The following is a 19,173-nucleotide window of genomic DNA, read 5'->3' as shown; positions in this document are numbered from 1 at the left end:
CCGAATGAAATAAAATTATTTTTTTGAATTTTCTAACTGAAATTATTTTTAAAAAATAAAAAACTTATTCAACCCAATTAATTTAATCAATTTGAAATCAATTTTTACAAAATAATTTGAATAATTCAATTAATTATTTAATTTACTCACCCTCGTTCAAGCTGTCATTGTTTGAGAATATAATAAATATCATTTGTTAAAATATTTTTTATTTAATATTATTATGTCAAAACAATAATAATAATAAAAATTAATTAAATTTTGTTTTTTCAAAAAGACGATTAAACCACGTTGCCAAATATCTTCAAACGGTCTAAACTCCAAAATCTCTTGCCTGGAAAAGAAGCGAGCCACCCGTCACAAATAACACACACACACACTAACGAGCCAGAGCCATGCTCTAGAAAGACACAGAACACCCCAGCCCACCCGGAGGGAAAAAAAATCTTAAGCAGAGACGAAGAGAAGGATAGCAAGAGAAAGGCCTATCAATCAATCAATTCTCCTCAGGCGGCAGCATACGGTATCTGTAACGTCTTCTTCTTCTTCTTCTAGCTGCTTCAGCTTTCTTCTATGGATACTCCATTTTGTTAACTGTTGTTTTACTTGCGTATCCTGTAACGTCTTCTCCTTCTTCTTCTATAGGTTTGGTCATGGCGAGTACAGCTGCCTCAAGTTCTGTGTTGATGACGAGCTTGCCTCAAATCCGTACAGATGATACTTTCTCAAGGAAGAACCGGATAAACCTAATCCGTTCCCCTTTGATTCGATTCCAAGCCAGCCATCATCAATCTTGTCATTACATTTCCTCCAAAAGGTAATCGCATTTCTGGAACTTGAACTGTTCTGTGTAGTTCAGATTTTACAAGTTGTACAATTTTGAGGGTTTTTGATGATGAATTGATGAAATTTATGCTTTCACTTGCTTCTCTTGCTGGCTATGAACATGATTGTTCTGTTTGCTCAAGTATAGTTTTTTTTTTTTTTTGAAGGTGGAAACATGAGATTGCTGCCGGTAGATCAGGTACTAGTAGAAAGAAGAATAATGCTTGGAAACATTGTAGTTCGTTCCTTGGTGAGAGAGTGGTTGAGGCATCTTTTCCAGAACAATTTAAGTGCCTGTCTTGCTCCCTTAACCGCCGTAGAAGCCGCTATAGCATCAAGAGATCTATACCGAGAGCCTTTATTGATAAGTCTACTTTTCGTTGGTCTGGCCATTCATTCGATGCTGCTTCTGTAAGTACATATCTCCTGCTTCCTACTTTTGATGACCATCTGTTCTGTTTTGAGGTGTCAAAATGTTATCCCGCGCCCCCTTTCCCCTTTTAGATGGAAGAAGAAGATTATATTAAAAAGGAGGCGATAACACGATCACAGAAATGAAGTGTGTTTATTAACTGGACAAATAAAGCTCTTTAGTTCTATTGATTATCGGTTACTGTGAATCATTAAAAGATCCCAGAATGGCACAAAAATAAGCCAAAATGCTGTTATATCCCCACCAGTTGTCTCAATAAAGAGAGGCTTAGAATTGTTTTTTTGAGAACAGAATGTTTTCAAATCTCGTGTTTTCTATGATGCAGGATGCATTTGAGATTTCTGTCCTCGTTTTCTATGGTGGTTTAGGCTCGGACAATTGGGGATTTTAGGGTTTGGGAATGAATATAATTATAAAGGGCTACTAGCTTTGCTCTCTTAGGTTTTCCTGGATTTGCACCTACAAAGAGAAAAACCTAAGCATCATAGCTAGGATTCTTAGAAATCTCACAATCATGGAAGCATAAATTGTTGGAAGTTTTATTCATAATTCTTTTTCTCCATATTGAAATATTACATATCTAATAGCTTTATATAGAGTTCCAAATTCTCCCACTCTTTTAAGGGTGTGAACTTCTGAATAAGAAAAATAACAATTCCTAAAATCATAATTAGTGTAGCAAAATTGAAACAAAATTTTTAGGACTTATAAAGTAAAACCTAAACTCCGAAAATCCATCAGATTTGGAAATTTCAAAAATACCGCTCTATTTGAAAATCACATAAGAATATAGGAATTCTGCCTCTCTCTGTTTTTTTCAACTGCATTGTTCTCTCCTGGTTGGAGAAATCTTAAACTTGTGCTCTTAAAGTGTCAAAGCTGCAAAAACTGAATAACCTTTAGTGACTTCCTTGCCTCAACACAACATCCTTGAAAAAGAAAACAACAACAATTTTTTTTTGAAGGTGTCGGTAGTGATACTATGACATGTTTACACTCCATTGCACCATAAACTTAGGGAATGGTGGACACTATGTGCGCTGTAAAAGGGCCTAAATTAGTTTTGAATTTCTGGAAGCTCAGTGAAATACTGGTTTAGAGCATGAAGGAAAGGCTATGGATCATGTAGAACATCAACACATCAAAAAAGGGCAGTGAAAGAGCTGCTTTGACATAAACAACCTGGTCAAAATGCTAGACATGAAGAATTAAGAATCTCGGATGGAAGCAGCGGAGAGAGATTAATGAACCTCCTTCCTACTACAAATAATCCAAAGTGGCAATAGAAAGAAGAAAAACCACCATAGAATCTGTACATGTCAAATTCTTACCACCTTTCCTGTTCTTACAATAGGCTAAGCTTGCCAATAAGCTATCTGTTATTCAATACAAATCCTAAGTATTCCATTGCTCTCATTGTATTTCTGAGCACTCTGGATATGGAGCACACTCCTTGCACTCTTTGCATGTTCAAGGTTCGCTTTGCATTAGTTCTGAGGACAAAAGGAATGAAAAGAAGGTTAATCTTGCATCAAGCATTTGGTTCAGTGGTTCTTCTATGTGATATCTTCTAGAATTCAATGACATGTGCATAAGTTAATTGATGAGCATTTACAGATTAATCTAAAAAAAAAAAGGGAAAGAAAGAAAGAAAAGAAAAAGAATAGAGAAGAAAGGTAAGTAATTAGAGCTGGTTTGGATTCCTACAAATTTATTTGGAGTTCATGCCAAGGTTGAGCTTGCCTTAATTGTTCTTTAGATCAGCTCCGATCCAACAATCATAAGCTTTTGCCTACTCAAGTGGAGCTTAAGCATGGGTTTTCTGGATTTGTTTGGTACTCTTACCGTTACTAGTGCGTTCACTATGATCAGGGATTAATTAATGACCATATCTGAAGAGTATTTCCTTATTTATGAAAATTGCATGACTGTTATCCCTAATTGTGTTCGTTCCAATGTCTGTTCAATTCCAGTGTATACCAATTTCTTCGCTTGCCTCCTCAGATAATTGCTTAACTTATTGTAGTCTTTTCATGCATATGATGTATGCATATTTTTCTAGATTGCTGATTGTTGTCTGCATAATTTCCAGGCAAAGCATGTTCATGTCCCATGTGCATCAATGGGTCCAAATGAGCCACATGCAGCAAGTATAGCCTGCCCAGATGGTATTGTTGAGAGACAAGATTCCCATTTATTAGATTCTAAATTAGAAAGAGCAAGACTACTTGAGTTTTTGAATTCTGAACTTCCATGTCACCCAAAGTTGCACAGAGGACAACTGAAAAATGGACTCTGTTATCTGATTCTACCAAATAAAGTTCCACCAAACAGGTATAGTTCATGCACTACTGTGTGACTTATGTTCTTCATCATGTTTCCAGGGCATGCCACTTTAAGAATTCTAAAATCTTATGGTTATTATATAAGATAGCTACCGCATGATAGGAGCTAGATGCTTGTTCTATGGTTCATTCAAAAAAGTTATATTTACTTCTTGTAAATGCCTGAAATATCATTACATACATCCCCGTACATTTTATTACCACATGTCCTTGTCAAATGATGTGTGAGAGGACCTGAAGGTGACTTTTGGGGCATCATTCGGGGTTAAACTCTTCAATTAATGAGGAAAAGATAAACTACAATAACAATTCATAACAAATAAAGAAACTAAGTGCTCTTCCTCAGATCATTGAACAATAAGCATCCTTATATATGTATATATATAACCCATCCATTAACATTAATTATGAAATAATCATCCACCAATGTGATATTGAAAGGTTATTTTCAAAATTTAATAAGCAATTTCCTAGACTTCTACTCTTTGAGGAATTGGGTTGCTCCATGTATTCTTGACTATAGATGCTTGTCTTAAATTCTCCATATGTTCATAAGTTCATTCTTCTATAGCACATGATGCTGACAACTAACGTATTGTTTGAACCTTTCTTGCAAGTTAGATGTAACTAGCATTTGGTGCTTTACTTATGGAAGTCTAATGGATTACAAATTTGAAATATGTTAGCACATCCAACAAAAGCTTCCATTATGACAATACATTAACTTCATATTTCACAAGAGCAAAGCTAACATTATGAAGGGGAGACATATTAGAGGCCAATTCCATTTATCATGAAATGTGTTGAACTAGGTGTAAGTTAAAGTAAATTGAATTCATGACCATGCTGAAGAATATAGTAGTTGCATGGTTATGATACTAAATCAATCCAATGAATTTCTCTTTAGCTCACCAAATGATATTAGAACTTATTACTGAATGTTAAATTCTTCTCTCGCAACAGATCTATAGTTGTGGGATTTTCAAAATCATATTTGCTTTATTTTTCTACTCAAAATCTAGAGGGCCCTGAAATCTTTTCTTTTAATTCTTTAACTCCCATTTATGCAATACCCTAAAATATCTCATTTCATCTAGTCAGTGGTATTTGGAAAGACAGGATACCATCCGTGGTTAAGGGTTTTAATTCGATGGTGGTAATTGGTGTGGTCAAAACTCACCATTTCTTCTCTCATATACAAAACTAGCTTTCAATTTTTTAGGTTTGAGGCGCACATGGAAGTTCATGTAGGATCAATAGACGAGGAAGATGATGAGCAAGGAATTGCACATATGATTGAACATGTTGCATTCCTTGGAAGTAAGAAACGTGAGAAACTTCTTGGAACAGGGGCCCGATCTAATGCTTACACTGATTTCCACCATACAGTGTTCCACATTCATTCACCAACTTGTACAAAGGTTTGTCACTTTTCTCAATCTTTTCCTACACTAACAATTGATTTAATTTAATGGTTTTGATTGTTGTGTTCTTAACACCTTTTTAAGCTCCAACTGTTTCCTTTCACTCTGTTGTGTGCTTTTATTGTGATATTCTTTTGATCTGGTTTTTTCTTTGCAGCTCTTTGGTAACTTTTGATGCGTTCAAGAAAGTATTGTTTGAAGATAAATAATTCTATGCCATGATGGAGAAATATAAAAAAATAAAAGCCATCTAAATATTCAATGTTCTTTTATAGTGAACCAAAAAAAAAAAGGTAGTATTTAAACACTTAAAAGCATGGATTATGATTGCCAATTTATAATATAGTTGATATCTTATATATCAGCAAAAGACTGTTAACTCTACAATGCAAGGATTATAACTACAAATTAAGGAATATACATATGCATTAGACTATATAATTGTTGTGTTTAATAGCAGATATTTTAATTAATAGCACAAACTTGTGTGTTTGTGTGCATTTGTAGATGTGCTTCATCTGATTCAAACTAAGTTGCTTGTTAGTATGTTTTATACCTTGATGGAAGGATAGTACATTTGAATTTTGGTGGAGTTGCTGATTGTTATCTGTACCCAATATGGTAGACATATGATACTATAGAATGAGTATCTGCGTGACATGTTGAGAGAATTAGGGAGATACATTAGTGTGTCTTGCAATATTGTGTCTCCATGCTTGCCTATTGTAATTGAATGCTTGCATTATAAACTACCTTATCTCTATGTCTTGCTATCTTTTTCTTGCTTCTTGCTCCAATACTTTTTGATTAAATTCCACCATGTGGTATTTATTGATGGCAAATGGTGCTTGCCAGGATGCTGATGGAGATCTACTCCCCTCTGTGCTGGATGCCTTGAATGAGGTACATATAAAGGAATTGCTCTTGTTTTTGAGATGCTTCCCTTAGTTTGGAATTTTATTTTTATCAAGAAGACAAATGTTTGCTAGGATGATGGCATGCAGAGTAAAGATTTGACAATTACAGTGTCTTATTTAATGTATCCATTTCATTGAACAGATAGCTTTCCACCCGAGCTTCCTTGCTTCTCGAGTTGAAAAGGAAAGGCGTGCTATACTTTCAGAACTACAGATGATGAATACTATAGAATATCGTGTTGACTGCCAGGTACAGACTCAGTGTTGCTTATAAATTGAAACTAGTTAATGTTTGAATATTTATGTTTAATATCAATGTTTGATGATTTTCTTTTGAATGTAGTTGTTACAACATCTACATTCAGAAAACAAGCTGAGCAAAAGGTTCCCAATAGGATTGGAAGAGCAGATTAAGAAGTGGGATGCAGAGAAAATTAGGAAATTCCATGAGCGTTGGTACTTCCCAGCAAATGCAACTCTATACATTGTTGGTGACATTGATAACATTTCAAAGACAGTTCACCAAATTGAAGTATGCCCAAAAACTTGTTGATCGTAATTTGTAGCAATTAATCAGTGTCTGGATTAGTAACTTGTGTATCTATCTTGAAACAAGGATTATAATTACTTCTTGATGTGCAGAATGTCTTTGGACAAACTGGCCTGGAAAACAAGACAGTTTCTGCTCCTTCTCCAAGTGCATTTGGTGCAATGGCTAGTTTTCTTGCTCCTAAGGTCTCAGTTGGGCTCCCTGGAAGTTCATCTCGTGAAAAGTCATCTAGTTCTCTAAACCAATCCAAAATCATTAAAAGGGAAAGGCATGCAGTTCGTCCTCCTGTTGAGCATTATTGGTCTCTCCCTGGAAGCAATGCAAATTTGAAGCCACCACAGATATTTCAGCATGAGTTTCTTCAGAATTTCTCAATTAATATGTTCTGCAAGGTATGGACAACAAGAGTAGCGATCATGTTTTGCAGCATTTTGCTGTGTGCTGGTTCTTTTGCAGATGCTCTTGTTTTGTTTTATCCTCCTACTTCATGGGGTGATGATTCCTATTGTGTGTATCTCACCGCATTCTAACTTCAGAGCAAATTCAGTAAAAAGCATCATTTTATCTGCATCACTGTTTCCACCTTCATGTGCAAGTTGTGATGAAAAACAGTAAAATTAAGAGTTGTTGGGATTCTTGCTACTTGGAAAGGGAATTTTGGCAGAAAGTGAAGCCATCGAGTGGTGTTTCTGTTTAGGAAGGACTTCCTTTGCATTGTCTCAACGCGTTACTTGAGACAGTGCTATGACTAGATCAATTATTTATCATCTCAGAAACTTGTTCAACTGCATGCTTTGATTTAAAGTTTTATGGTTCCGCTTGTTAAGTTGAATCTTAGTTCCACTTGATTTCTAGATTTTTTGGGTGTTTTTTTTTAAAAAAAATTTTAGTGTTGTGTCGGAGTCTCCATATGTTCTGCCCCCTGCAGTTTGTGATAGTTTTCCCCCTACTTTCCATTTGGAACTTGTTTGAAGGAATGAATTCAATTCTACAAAATGGCAGTTGAGCTGAAATAAAAATTTCCTTGTTACTTCTGATAGAATAGAAACAAAATAAAGTTTATCTTCTGAATTCTGCAACAGGCCATTTTAAGTCAACTCATGAGCAACAAATTATACCAAAGTCGGTGCAAATTGATTATTATGGGAATCATTTTTGCATTTTGTTTCTTGCTTTTGATTTCAAGCTGGGTATTGTAAAAATTAAGAAGACCATTGCTTATCCCAACGAAGAATTGATGACCTACAAAGAACAAAGTTTATTATGAACATGAATAAAATTTTCCAAACCAAATGATATATGATCTTTGGAATTATTTTTTTCCAGTGTTTTACCACCTAAGTGTGTTTCACGAGTTTGTTCCAGTAATAAATTGTGTCTCTCTCTCTGAATTGGTCTCTTGATGTTTGTTAACACCCTTCAATAACCCAAGTTTACATGCATTATTGTTGTGCTATGCCAATTATTTTTTATTTCATACTTTAGAATGGTGAGACTGTGAAGCATTGGCACTAATAAAGTGCGTCTTGGATTTAGTGTTATTATAGATAACTGCCTGTCAACTCCCCACAGAGGACATGGATTCAAGATTCTATTCATTCATATATGTCATATTTCAATCTGATGCATGATATATAGAAGCAAGTCTTTGTAATGCTGTTTGAAAGGAGAATATCATTTTACATCTTAGTCAAAGGAAAGAAAATCAACTGGTTACTAATAATCTCGCCTTCCCATGCTGTTGATTCTGTACCCATTAGCCACTTTTCATGGCACACCTCTTTGAAGAACACTTTTCCATTCACATAAACATAAAAACATGAAGGTTTTTACCAGCATGTAGAAAACTTTGCTTATATGTTTCTCCCTTTGGGACTAGTATTCAATGTTCAACATGCAGAAATACTAGCCTTTGGAAAGTGGTTTTGATTCATTGTTTTTTTTGCCCCTTTATTCGGGTTTGGGATTGACATCATGCTCTGGGTTTTGCTGCAGATTCCAGTGAGCAAGGTCCAAACGTATGGTGACTTGTGTAGTGTTTTGATGAAGAGAATATTTCTATCTGCACTGCACTTCCGAATTAATACAAGATACAAGGTTTCTGCTGGTCATGTTATATATAGTTTGAGCCTTTTGCCGCACTTGTTTCTTTCCTTTGCTTTCCTATTGGTCACCATTTAACCTGTGATTGGGCTGGTCTCTAATTGTTTTTTCCTTGTATATCAATTTTAATTTGTTCTGTTGCTTTACATTCGTGTTTGTTTGGGAATTGCCTTTTAGTAAACATAGATTATGAATGATGATGGTTTTATTGCTGACAAATGCTTAAGGTTTCTTCTGACTATCGATCATGAATTTAGCTATGCTTTTGTTTCAATGAGCAGGATGAAAGTCAATGCAAATTTAACAATTAAGATTTAACTCAAACATATAGTAATTCTGCAGACTGCTGGTAAAAAAATTATGGAAGCTGGAAAATTGTCAGGATGAAAGTCGGTGCAAATTTAACAATTAAGATTTGAACTCAAACATATAGTAATTTTGCAGACTGCTGGTAAAAAAAATGATGGAAGCTGGAAATTTGTCTATATTGTATTGATTTCTGTAGGTGTAGGTCCATATCTCTTAGTTTCATTAGCCCTCCCAAAATTTTTGTTAATTTGTTAAAATTTTCAGAGTTCAAATCCACCATTCACTTCAGTTGAATTGGATCATAGTGATTCTGGAAGGGAAGGATGCACTGTCACAACTCTTACAGTGACTGCAGAACCCAAGAATTGGCAAAATGCAATTAAAGTTGCTGTTCAGGAGGTTTGTACTTTTCTGTTCTTACTGTCTTCACTCTCATTGCTACTGTTAATGCAATTCCATTGCATCAATTTTTTCGTTGCTATTTTCATTCAGGTTGGAATTATTATCAGATAACAAGCTCTTTTTTTTTCTTCATGTTGTTATTCCCTTATTTGCTAACTGTAGAAGAGGGCATGGTTTTTTGTTTAATAAGATTACATTAGCAGTTGCAACTATTAATAGTAGTCTTCAGTGGGCCATGCATCTATTTGCGTTTTTTTGGCAAAAATTCTGGAGACAGAAAGCATTGAATCTTATTGATGCTGCTACCAACTTTGCTCAATCAAATTTAGATCTTCCTTTTCTCATCTTTTCCTGGTTAAAATATTTTATAGATTTTGTTTGATGCAGGTTCGAAGGCTTAAAGAATTTGGTGTCACAAAGAGTGAATTAACTCGCTATATGGATGCACTTTTAAAAGATAGCGAACATCTGGCAGCTATGATTGATAATGTATCATCTGTTGATAATTTGGAATTTATCATGGAGAGTGATGCTCTTGGCCATACTGTGATGGATCAGAGACAAGGACATGAGAGTTTGTTTGCTGTTGCTGGAATGGTCACACTTGAAGAAGTAAATTTTTCCCATAGTGGCCCTAACTATTATTGCCTGTTGTGCACACTCTTATCCCTGTAAAATGAAATTATGTAACGTGTGTGCTAGTAATCCAGGAAGTCACAACTTCATCATTGTCATGTGTGCTTATATTTTGATTTTGACTCTTACTGTCACACCTTTTTTTCCCCTTACGTTTCAGTATATAGCCTGAACTTGCTTTAGAACTGCCATGCTATTATTAGTATAGAGACTAATATGGAGCCATAGTTAGTATTGTGCCAAAATACTATATTCTAGAAGATACTTAATTTTTCTAACGGTTTTGATGCTTCACAAATCTTGCCATTAACATTTATCTAATGCCTTGATTTCTTGTCTCTTAACTTTAATTTGTTTGTTGATGAGGTTTTATTGGAAATATTCATGGTTATTATTGTGATATATTTGCCTTCGGTAGTAGATGCTTTGTGAATGTAATGCTTTTTTGCATAGCCTGGTGTGCTTTCTGAAGTTTTTGAAGTTGAGAATGAGGATTTTGAGGTTCCTTTGTATATTCACTCTTTTGTTTGTGAAATTATTATTTTTCATGACTTTTTCTAGTTATTTTAACTCCCCCCCCCCTCTCTCTCTCTCATAGGTCAATTCTATTGGTGCCAAGTTATTAGAATTTATCTCTGATTTTGGAAAACCTACTGCACCCATTCCTGCAGCAATCGTTGCATGTGTTCCTACAAAAGTGCATATTGATGGATTGGGTGAAACCGAGTTCAAGATATCCTCAAGTGAGATTACAGCTGCCATAAAATCAGGATTGGAGGAAGCAATTGAGGCCGAGCCAGAGGTTTCCACATGGAACTTAGCATGCTTTGTTCTTTTTACTTCTTTTTTTGGTTTATATATAAACAGCCAGTTATTGAAATAAACTTCATTGACAAGTTCATTTATTTGATTCTATGTGCAGCTTGAAGTGCCAAAAGAATTGATATCTTCAACACGGTTACAGGAGTTAAGGTTAGAACGTAGGCCATCCTTTGTTCCCTTACTTCCAGATGCAGGGTATACAAAATTGCATGACCAAGAAACAGGCATCACTCAGTGTCGTCTTTCAAATGGAATTGCTGTAAATTACAAGGTATCCTTATGCATGTTTTAATTCAGCTGGTCACTTCATTTTACTGATGTTTTGATGTTGTTTAATATGCCATTGAATTTAGATTCCTTTCATGTTTGCAATTCCACTCAATTATATATATATATAGGTGATCTCTAATAACAATCTGTTACTGTAGTGTAACAGTGCTTGCGGTATTTATTTATGAAGACATGTTGCATTTTGGTTTTAATCTTCACTTCAAAGCAAAACAATACTTCTTGTCTGTTCCATCTTTCATCCTCATTTTTTGCATCTGGATGGTAATAAAAAACTTGATAGATACATATTGGGAATATGCTTAATATATCACCATCTATTTCAATTTTAGTTTAATCCCACGCTGTGTACAGATATCCAAAAGTGAATCCCGGGGAGGTGTCATGCGGCTTATTGTGGGTGGGGGCCGAGCAGCTGAAAGTTCCGAGTCTAAAGGAGCTGTTGTTGTGGGTGTTCGAACTCTCAGTGAGGGTGGCCGTGTTGGCAGCTTTTCGAGAGAGCAGGTAAGTCTAGTACTATATATTATGTTTCTTTTTAAAATTAAATATTAGAAAGTTCATTGTGTGGGTTAGACTATTGATTATGAAATGAATATCAAAAGGAAGTCATCAGTATCATTTTTACTAGCAGTGCTTGTCCTCTATTTTGTCTTATTAAAATTTTCAATTTTTATCTGAAAGATCTGCCATAAAAAAATCAGTTTAAATGGTAGTGCAGGCTGGCTGTTTAGATGAGGAAACCTTGGATAATCTTTTTGCTAAAGGAAAGTACACAGTTATGGTCCTATTAGATTACAGTCTTGGAAGGGAGAATTTGGAGACACTCCTACCCTTTATGGTTTTTAATGGAGAGCGCGCACTTGAGAATTGAACACGGACCTTTGTTGTGGCAAATTCTCCTATATATTTAAATCAAAGAAAAAAAAATTGAAACCAGGATGAGGCTGTATGAGTTATGGACAGCAATAAAGAGAGATCTCAAAACATAGTGAAACTAAGCAGCAGTTTAGATAGACTTGTCAAGAATATTATCAAAGCCATGAAAACAGACAAATAAATAAATTGTCTGAATTTTAGGTGACATTTTTCTTCAGATATGATTTCATGTTGCATATATACGCTTTTTTTACGGAGCAGATCTTTTGAAGTTTTTTTATCAGTAAATTAGCTTTGATAAGGAATCATTTGCAGACTAGGATTTATTGCAGTTAAATACTTAATGAAACATGAAGAATTTTGGAGGAAAAACATATATAGAATGTGATCTGTGTACGAATATGCTTGTGTTTAATAATTCATTATGGGACTGAGAAATTAATATTCTAAAGATGAAATCATAGTCAAAATCTTCAATTATCAGGCGTGAGTGTGCTAAGTATAATGGGTTTCCAATTTTTTAGAACTGCTGCTGCATTATGTGAAGTTAGCTGCATGCAATCATTTTTTTTTATGCGTGCTGGGAAGTTTTCTCAGCAGTTCATTCTACCCTTATTACTGTGCAATATGCTTCTTCAGGTAGAACTATTTTGTGTGAATCACCTGATAAATTGCTCTTTGGAGTCAACTGAGGAATTTATTTGTATGGAGTTCCGCTTCACTCTGCGAGACAATGGGATGCAAGCAGCATTTGAATTACTTCATATGGTACTTGAGGTACCCCATCAATAACCAATATATGCTGACCAGTAAAAGTTTAGTGTCATTTTTAGGTGCTGTTTGGTTTTTTTGGTTGCTTTTGATGGATGCCACATTGTTGACCTCATATACTGATATTTTGATACCTGAAATTGCTGAATCCCAGCATAGTGTCTGGCTGGATGATGCATTTGACAGAGCAAGGCAACTCTACTTGTCATATTACCGGTCCATTCCCAAAAGCTTAGAACGGGCAACTGCTCACAAGCTCATGACAGCAATGTTGAATGGGGATGAGCGTTTCATTGAGCCAACCCCACAATCATTACAAAATTTAACACTGAAATCCGTAAAAGATGCAGTGATGAATCAGTTTGTTGGTGGAAACATGGAGGTGTGTGATTATCTGCTTGTTAATCCTGCATATCACATCTGGAAACAGATATTTCATCATCTAAAAGGTGCATGTCTTCATTCTTCAGGTAAGTATTGTTGGAGATTTCTCAGAGGAGGAGGTTCAGTCTTGCATTATTGATTACCTGGGCACAGTTAGAGCAACAAGAGATTCTGATCAGGAACAAGAATTTAATCCTGTCATGTTTCGACCATCCCCTTCTGATTTGCAGTTTCAACAAGTGAGGATCAAAACAGTTTTTATTACTTGAAAATTCTCACATTTGAGAATTAAAATGCCAGGAATCTTCATGCAGAATATTGTTAGTATGCTTGCAATGAGCTGAGCTTGCTAACAACACTGCTCGGCTGGTTTGTAAACACGGCTTGTTTGAATCGAACAAGCATGTGCTTTACTTCAAGTCTCATGGATGCCATTCCGTGCAAGCATTGTTACTCATTAGACAGCTCTCTGATTTTTATTTTTTTTAAACTTGAATTTATTTTGTTTTTGGAGTGATTGTTGTCCTGAGTCCTTTTGAGGGTGAGATTTAGTGTTGGATTGAAACTGAGTCCTTTTATGTTGGTGAAGATTGTCTAGTAATTTAATTTGCTAGTGGTTATAGTCTTCAACTTTTCATTGTTATTTATAATTTGTATCCATGTTTTAGGTTGCCATTTAGATTCAGTCATAGGTTATGACTGATTGAAGATTAACAAGTGAATTAAATAAGTTCGGTTGAGCTGCCCACATCTAAGTTCCAAATTTGTGCTTGTGGAGGCTGTTCATTAAAACATGCTGGTTGATGTGTTCTGATCTTGACCTTGACCTTGAGCTGGCTTGTTGGAGCTCAAATTGAGCTTGAGCAAGTTTGGGCATTTCATCTATGTGACTGAGCCAACCCTACAAGCAAGTACTAATTGGTTTGGCTTATTAGATGAAGCCCTAATGCGTACCAGGTTCCTAGTTTGATTTTTTGTTTTTGAAGTTTATGGAAGTAACCTGGGTCATTGTGCATTTATATGACAAGAGCGCTTAGAGTGTCTGTGCTCTTATGCAGGTGTTTTTGAAGGATACTGATGAGAGAGCATGTGCATATATTGCTGGTCCTGCACCAAATCGTTGGGGTTTCACTGTTGATGGAACAGACCTGTTCAAGTCAATGAGTGGCTTTTCGGTTGCAGCTGGTCAGTTTTCATTCTATAAGTAAAATTAATAAATTTGATGTGTATTTTGATTCTTGTAAGATTTCTTAAGAGTTGTGAGGGAATAATGGAATGAAATGAAAAATAAAAAAGGGAAGAACTTAGTTGCAAATGGTTGGATAAGCTGTATGGCTGGAAAGATGGGGATAGGATAGTATTCCTTTCTTCAGGTGCTTTGAGGGAGTTTCTTTGCTGATTTTCAGTGGAACTTGGCTGCTCATTAATGATATCCGTTTTGCTTTATTATTTGGGAGGACGACTTATTCTCCAGCAAGCTTTTGTAGTTCGTTTTGCTGTTAATACAATCTTCTCTTATCTAAAAAATATATCCGCAAAAATTCCTTTTTGTTTAGCCCTTCTATCATGTTCCATGTTAAGCTTATATTTGCTGGCTTTTTTATTTTTAATTGCTCTTCTAAAATCTGTGTGCAAAATTAATCGTGACAGATAATCTTGTAAATAGGATACGTGTCTTAGTTAATTCACTGCATTTTTAATATAGCATTCAAAGTATTGCAAGAAATGGGTCTCATTTCAGAAGGCATGGATTATATGGATAACCACTTGGTTTGGTTTCCAATATGTCTATTGAATTTTCATGTTGCTTTTCTTTTGGATTGAATACTGTCGAGTCTTGTCTGCTTGTAAAAGATGCTGGTTGACATGTTATAGAAAATGTAAATTTATTCAGGTTTACCTTTGTGAACATTGTCTGGCTCACTTCTGAACTGTTTCTCTGCATAGAAAGAGGAAAACAACTTTATTTGTTCCCAAAAAACTGAAGTGTGACTCATAATCTCGGCTGGCCAATGCTTTGCAGATGCACAACCAATATCTGAAACACAACAGATAGACGGAATGGATGTTCAGAAGGATATGCAAGGAAAACTTTGCTGTCATCCACTCTTCTTTGGCATAACAATGGGGCTACTGGCTGAGATCATAAATTCTCGGTGATTTTCCTGACAGGCTTGTTTAGAAAGCATTTCATCTATATGATATCACTGCATAGTTTAGCAATTCACTATCATGTGTGCATTAACCAGTGCTATTGTTTGTTTGTTTCTAGTGTTTGTCTGGAATGTTCCTGAGGGAATTTAGTCTAGTTGTATCATACTCTGCAAAACTGCCTCTCCATAGGATTGCTACCTTAAGAACAGACAAACAAATAAAAATGTGTGTACCCATCTAATGCTGTAAAAATACCTTGGGAAGTTAATAAAATTCAATATTGTACCATGGATGATCTGTCCATTTTACTCTTTGTTAACACTTCTTGACTAGCAGATGAGGCAGTAAACTTTTAGTTTTGAAAATTATGCAGCCATACTCGACTCTAAAATATCTGTAGCTACCGTAGGTATGAATTGTTGTATTTTCATGCAGCAATTCTTTGTTTTGTGCAGGCTTTTTACCACAGTTAGGGATTCTCTTGGGTTGACATATGATGTATCGTTTGAGTTAAGCCTATTTGATAGGCTTAAGCTTGGATGGTATGTTGTATCAGTAACATCAACTCCAGGCAAGGTGGGGGTTCATTTCCCTATATTCCATCTAATATTTTCTGTTAGTTCTGACTTATTCACTAGCTTTGGGTTCTATTAACATGCAGGTACATAAAGCAGTTGATGCATGCAAAAGTGTTCTTAGAGGGTTGCATAGCAACAAGGTTGCCCAGAGAGAGTTGGACAGGGTTAGATATTATTCAACTACTAGAATGCTGTTTGTGTTTTTCTGTGATTGACAGCATTTATACTCGGAACATAGGATTCATTGAAACATACATGTTTAATGGAAATGATGAAAAACTTTTCTAGAAGTTCGTTCTTGTTATCCCCCTTCATAACAGCTTTTGCTTAAATTAACTTCCCTGCTGGGATTTGTTTTTCACTTTTCCTTAATAGGGGATATCTAATTGCATAATGGAGTAGAGTTGTCTTTTATATCCGCATGTATCTTATGTCTTGATGCACGTGTAGCATGTTTCCCTTTTAACACTTTGCAATTACAGGCAAGACGGACGCTGCTAATGAGACATGAAGCTGAGATTAAGTCCAATGCCTATTGGCTTGGATTGCTTGCTCATTTGCAAGCCTCTTCTGTTCCGAGAAAGGTGAAAAACAATATGTTTGAAGCTTAGTTTTCCATCCTTTAGCTCTCATCTTCCAACTAGAAACAAAATATGACCTCATGTGACCTGTTCTTTATGGTTCTGGGTTTCAGGACGTCTCATGTATTAAAGATCTCACTTCACTATATGAAGCTGCCACAATTGAGGACATATACCATGCATATGAACAATTGAAAGTAGATGAGGATTCTCTGTATTCATGCGTTGGGGTTGCTGGGACACAAGCTGGAGAGGAGATTAATGGTAAACAACCATAGTTGAAATTATTCAATTTCCCTGTCCAATGTTCCCTCCTATTTACAGTGTATTTGATTTAATATAAACCAGAATAAACAGAATGCAATGATCATTGATTTTATGAACTGAATTGAAATAATTGAAATTTGTATTGATTTAGAAGCCAATTAATAAGGTTACTTAAAATAGCACATTAATTCATATATGAGTTGTCATGTCATTTTTCTTGGACATCAGGCACAAGGAACATCTTATCTTGTTTTGCCATTTCATGTTTGGATTTTTAGTGGCATATTCTCTATGAACTACTTGCGTCTGTCTCTTTTTCCTTTGTTTTTGTTCCTTCTTTTTTGTCCTCTCTTTTTGCTTCATTTATGTAAGAGCTTTTCTTAAATTGTTCTCCCCATTTGATTAACTCATACTTTGCAGCTCCATTAGAAGTGGAAGAAACAGATGATGGTTTTCAGGGAGGCATACCTGTGGGACGTGGTTTGTCTACAATGACACGACCAACAACCTGATCTTCCTGGATGATTTAATATCATCGATTGCAGTGAAACCTTTTTTGGTTAGCGTTAGAAGGTATGGTTCTTATTGGCATTAAATCTTATATTAATTATTTATACAACAAGGCATGTTGCAAACAGATATAGCAAGTTGCGTCCCTATATGGCTGGGGCCCATGCAATGAAATTAATAATTTTGATTCAAAGGTCCGGAAATTTCCTTCAAACATGCCGAGGCAGATGCATATATATCGTATGTCCTTGGTTGAAATGTGAGAGAAGAACCAATGTTTTTTCTCTGCTTTTCTTTTTCGAGTCCGGAAAAATGATATTCCTTGTGTGGAGAATGTGGGTTTATGTCAACCCACTTTGTAATTTATCACCAGCTGCCTTGAATAAAAGACTATGTTAAACCTTACAAGGTTTTTACTTCTGTTAATCATATAAGGTCATATATTAGAATTAGTGACAAACGAAGTTGAATGTAAGGTGTAAGGGTTCCGATCCATGTCTGTCACAGGATTCGGGTTAATTGGGGTCTGAGCTTGGGAGAAAGGGTAAGGTGTATCAGGACAGGGAGGAGGGTTTGTACCACCCTGCATTCCTTTATAATGATTTTTTTTTTTTTTTAATTATATCTCTTCCTGTGTTGAACACCTCAAGTTTGAGCATGCTGCTGAAAATTGCCATAGAATTTCCAACTTCACAGTTCCACGGTATAATAAAAGGATAGTAAAATCATCTGCAGGATCGTGGGCAGCTCCCTACCTGATTTAAAGGTCCGATCAACAATTGATGGAGCTGACCCATAAAGCCTCTCCTGGACTTTCAGAACGGTCTAGAATGTGGAGCCTGCCTATCGAGTGGTTCAGGTACGCCAAATTAGATGCCCAACAAAAGTAGTTGTGGAGTTGCGCAAGTTGATAGGGTTATTTTGATAGCTAGCAATTTCAATCACTGGGATACCAAAAAGTTTACAGATCTTTGTATAGATGCTGTTCATGGTGTCATTAGCCACTTGAATTGATTATAGTTTACAGTCTACACCAGTGCCAATTGTTTCTATTGTAAATTAACCAATTTTGTGTACTTGATATGGGGTCTATTTACTGTATGATTTCATGCAAAAATTGTTGTTAAACTCAGGCTTGGCTCGGTGGGTTAACTAGTTGATCCACCAACCCGAATCCTAGTTTGGGCCAACTCAGGTGTTCTCTCAAACCAGTTTGGTTATTCCCTCGTCAAATTCTAGTGATCCGACCGGTCAACTTCAACTTACAAGTCAATTGACCTGGTGAAACTCAACTGAGACTGGAAGGTTAATTTTTAGGGTTGTTTTTTAATTTTTTTAAATGATGTTTTAATTTATTTATTGGCCTAGGTGGCATATATAAATAGAGGAATATAATATTGGCCTAGGTGGCATATATACACTAAGGGCTTATTTTAGTGTGGTGTTATAAATGTTACTTTTTAAATTATTTTGTACTTGAAAATTTATTAAAATAATATTTTTTTAAAATTTATTTTTAATATTAACATATCAAAATAATAAAAAAAAACATAAAAAATAATAATTTAAAACTAAATAATCCTAAATTTTATTTAGGGAATACAAAATACCACCTAAGCTTGTTGGTTTTAGCCATCCCTGCTAACTGAAAAGTTAGCGAGCTAGGTCACATGATTCTTGTTTTATTTTTATTCCTGTCGTCAAAAAGAACATGTATTTCACGCTCTGCTTTTTGGTTTTATTTTCCTTGGACAGAAAAGAAAACGTCACCCTCAGAAGAACATATACCAGCTGGAAACGAGTCACACAATCCACAACACAGCAAAGCCCTAGACGATAAGAATTAGCGCACACACTCTTACTAGTTCCTCCTCACCCCCATCCAAAACCAAAGGAGGTCGACTCGGTTCAAGAACTCATCGTGAGTTGAGATTTACGGGTCAATTCTCAAACCATAATTATTTAAAAATAGATAAAAAATATTTTTTTTAAAAAAAA

The 19,173-nt window shown here is 35.5% G+C and overlaps 1 protein-coding gene across 2 annotated transcripts; it reads left to right on the top strand.

Annotated features, from left to right (window-relative positions):
- Window positions 1-347: 347 nt before the first annotated feature.
- On the top strand, window positions 348-18,276 carry LOC118043781 (stromal processing peptidase, chloroplastic). Of its 2 annotated transcripts, none has more exons than XM_035051864.2 (26): window positions 348-523; window positions 646-817; window positions 993-1,236; window positions 3,351-3,592; window positions 4,826-5,024; window positions 5,883-5,930; window positions 6,087-6,194; window positions 6,288-6,476; window positions 6,587-6,886; window positions 8,490-8,591; window positions 9,171-9,305; window positions 9,696-9,920; window positions 10,543-10,746; window positions 10,867-11,037; window positions 11,409-11,558; window positions 12,570-12,707; window positions 12,856-13,083; window positions 13,172-13,324; window positions 14,144-14,270; window positions 15,109-15,241; window positions 15,695-15,815; window positions 15,901-15,981; window positions 16,300-16,401; window positions 16,512-16,662; window positions 17,086-17,238; window positions 17,911-18,276. In XM_035051864.2, the coding sequence occupies exons 2-25, from the start codon at window positions 654-656 to the stop codon at window positions 17,175-17,177; spliced, it is 3,807 nt and encodes a 1,268-aa protein (XP_034907755.1). In that variant the 5' UTR covers window positions 348-523; window positions 646-653; the 3' UTR covers window positions 17,178-17,238; window positions 17,911-18,276. The 2 variants fall into 2 exon arrangements, with proteins under 2 accessions (XP_034907755.1, XP_034907747.1); XM_035051856.2 differs by having other exon boundaries at window positions 348-529.
- The last annotated feature ends 897 nt before the right edge of the window (window positions 18,277-19,173 follow it).

The sequence above is a fragment of the Populus alba genome, chromosome 2 (assembly GCF_005239225.2).
Source record: "Populus alba chromosome 2, ASM523922v2, whole genome shotgun sequence".
Taxonomy (NCBI): domain Eukaryota; kingdom Viridiplantae; phylum Streptophyta; class Magnoliopsida; order Malpighiales; family Salicaceae; genus Populus; species Populus alba.
This window is presented reverse-complemented; position numbering and strand designations above follow the sequence as displayed.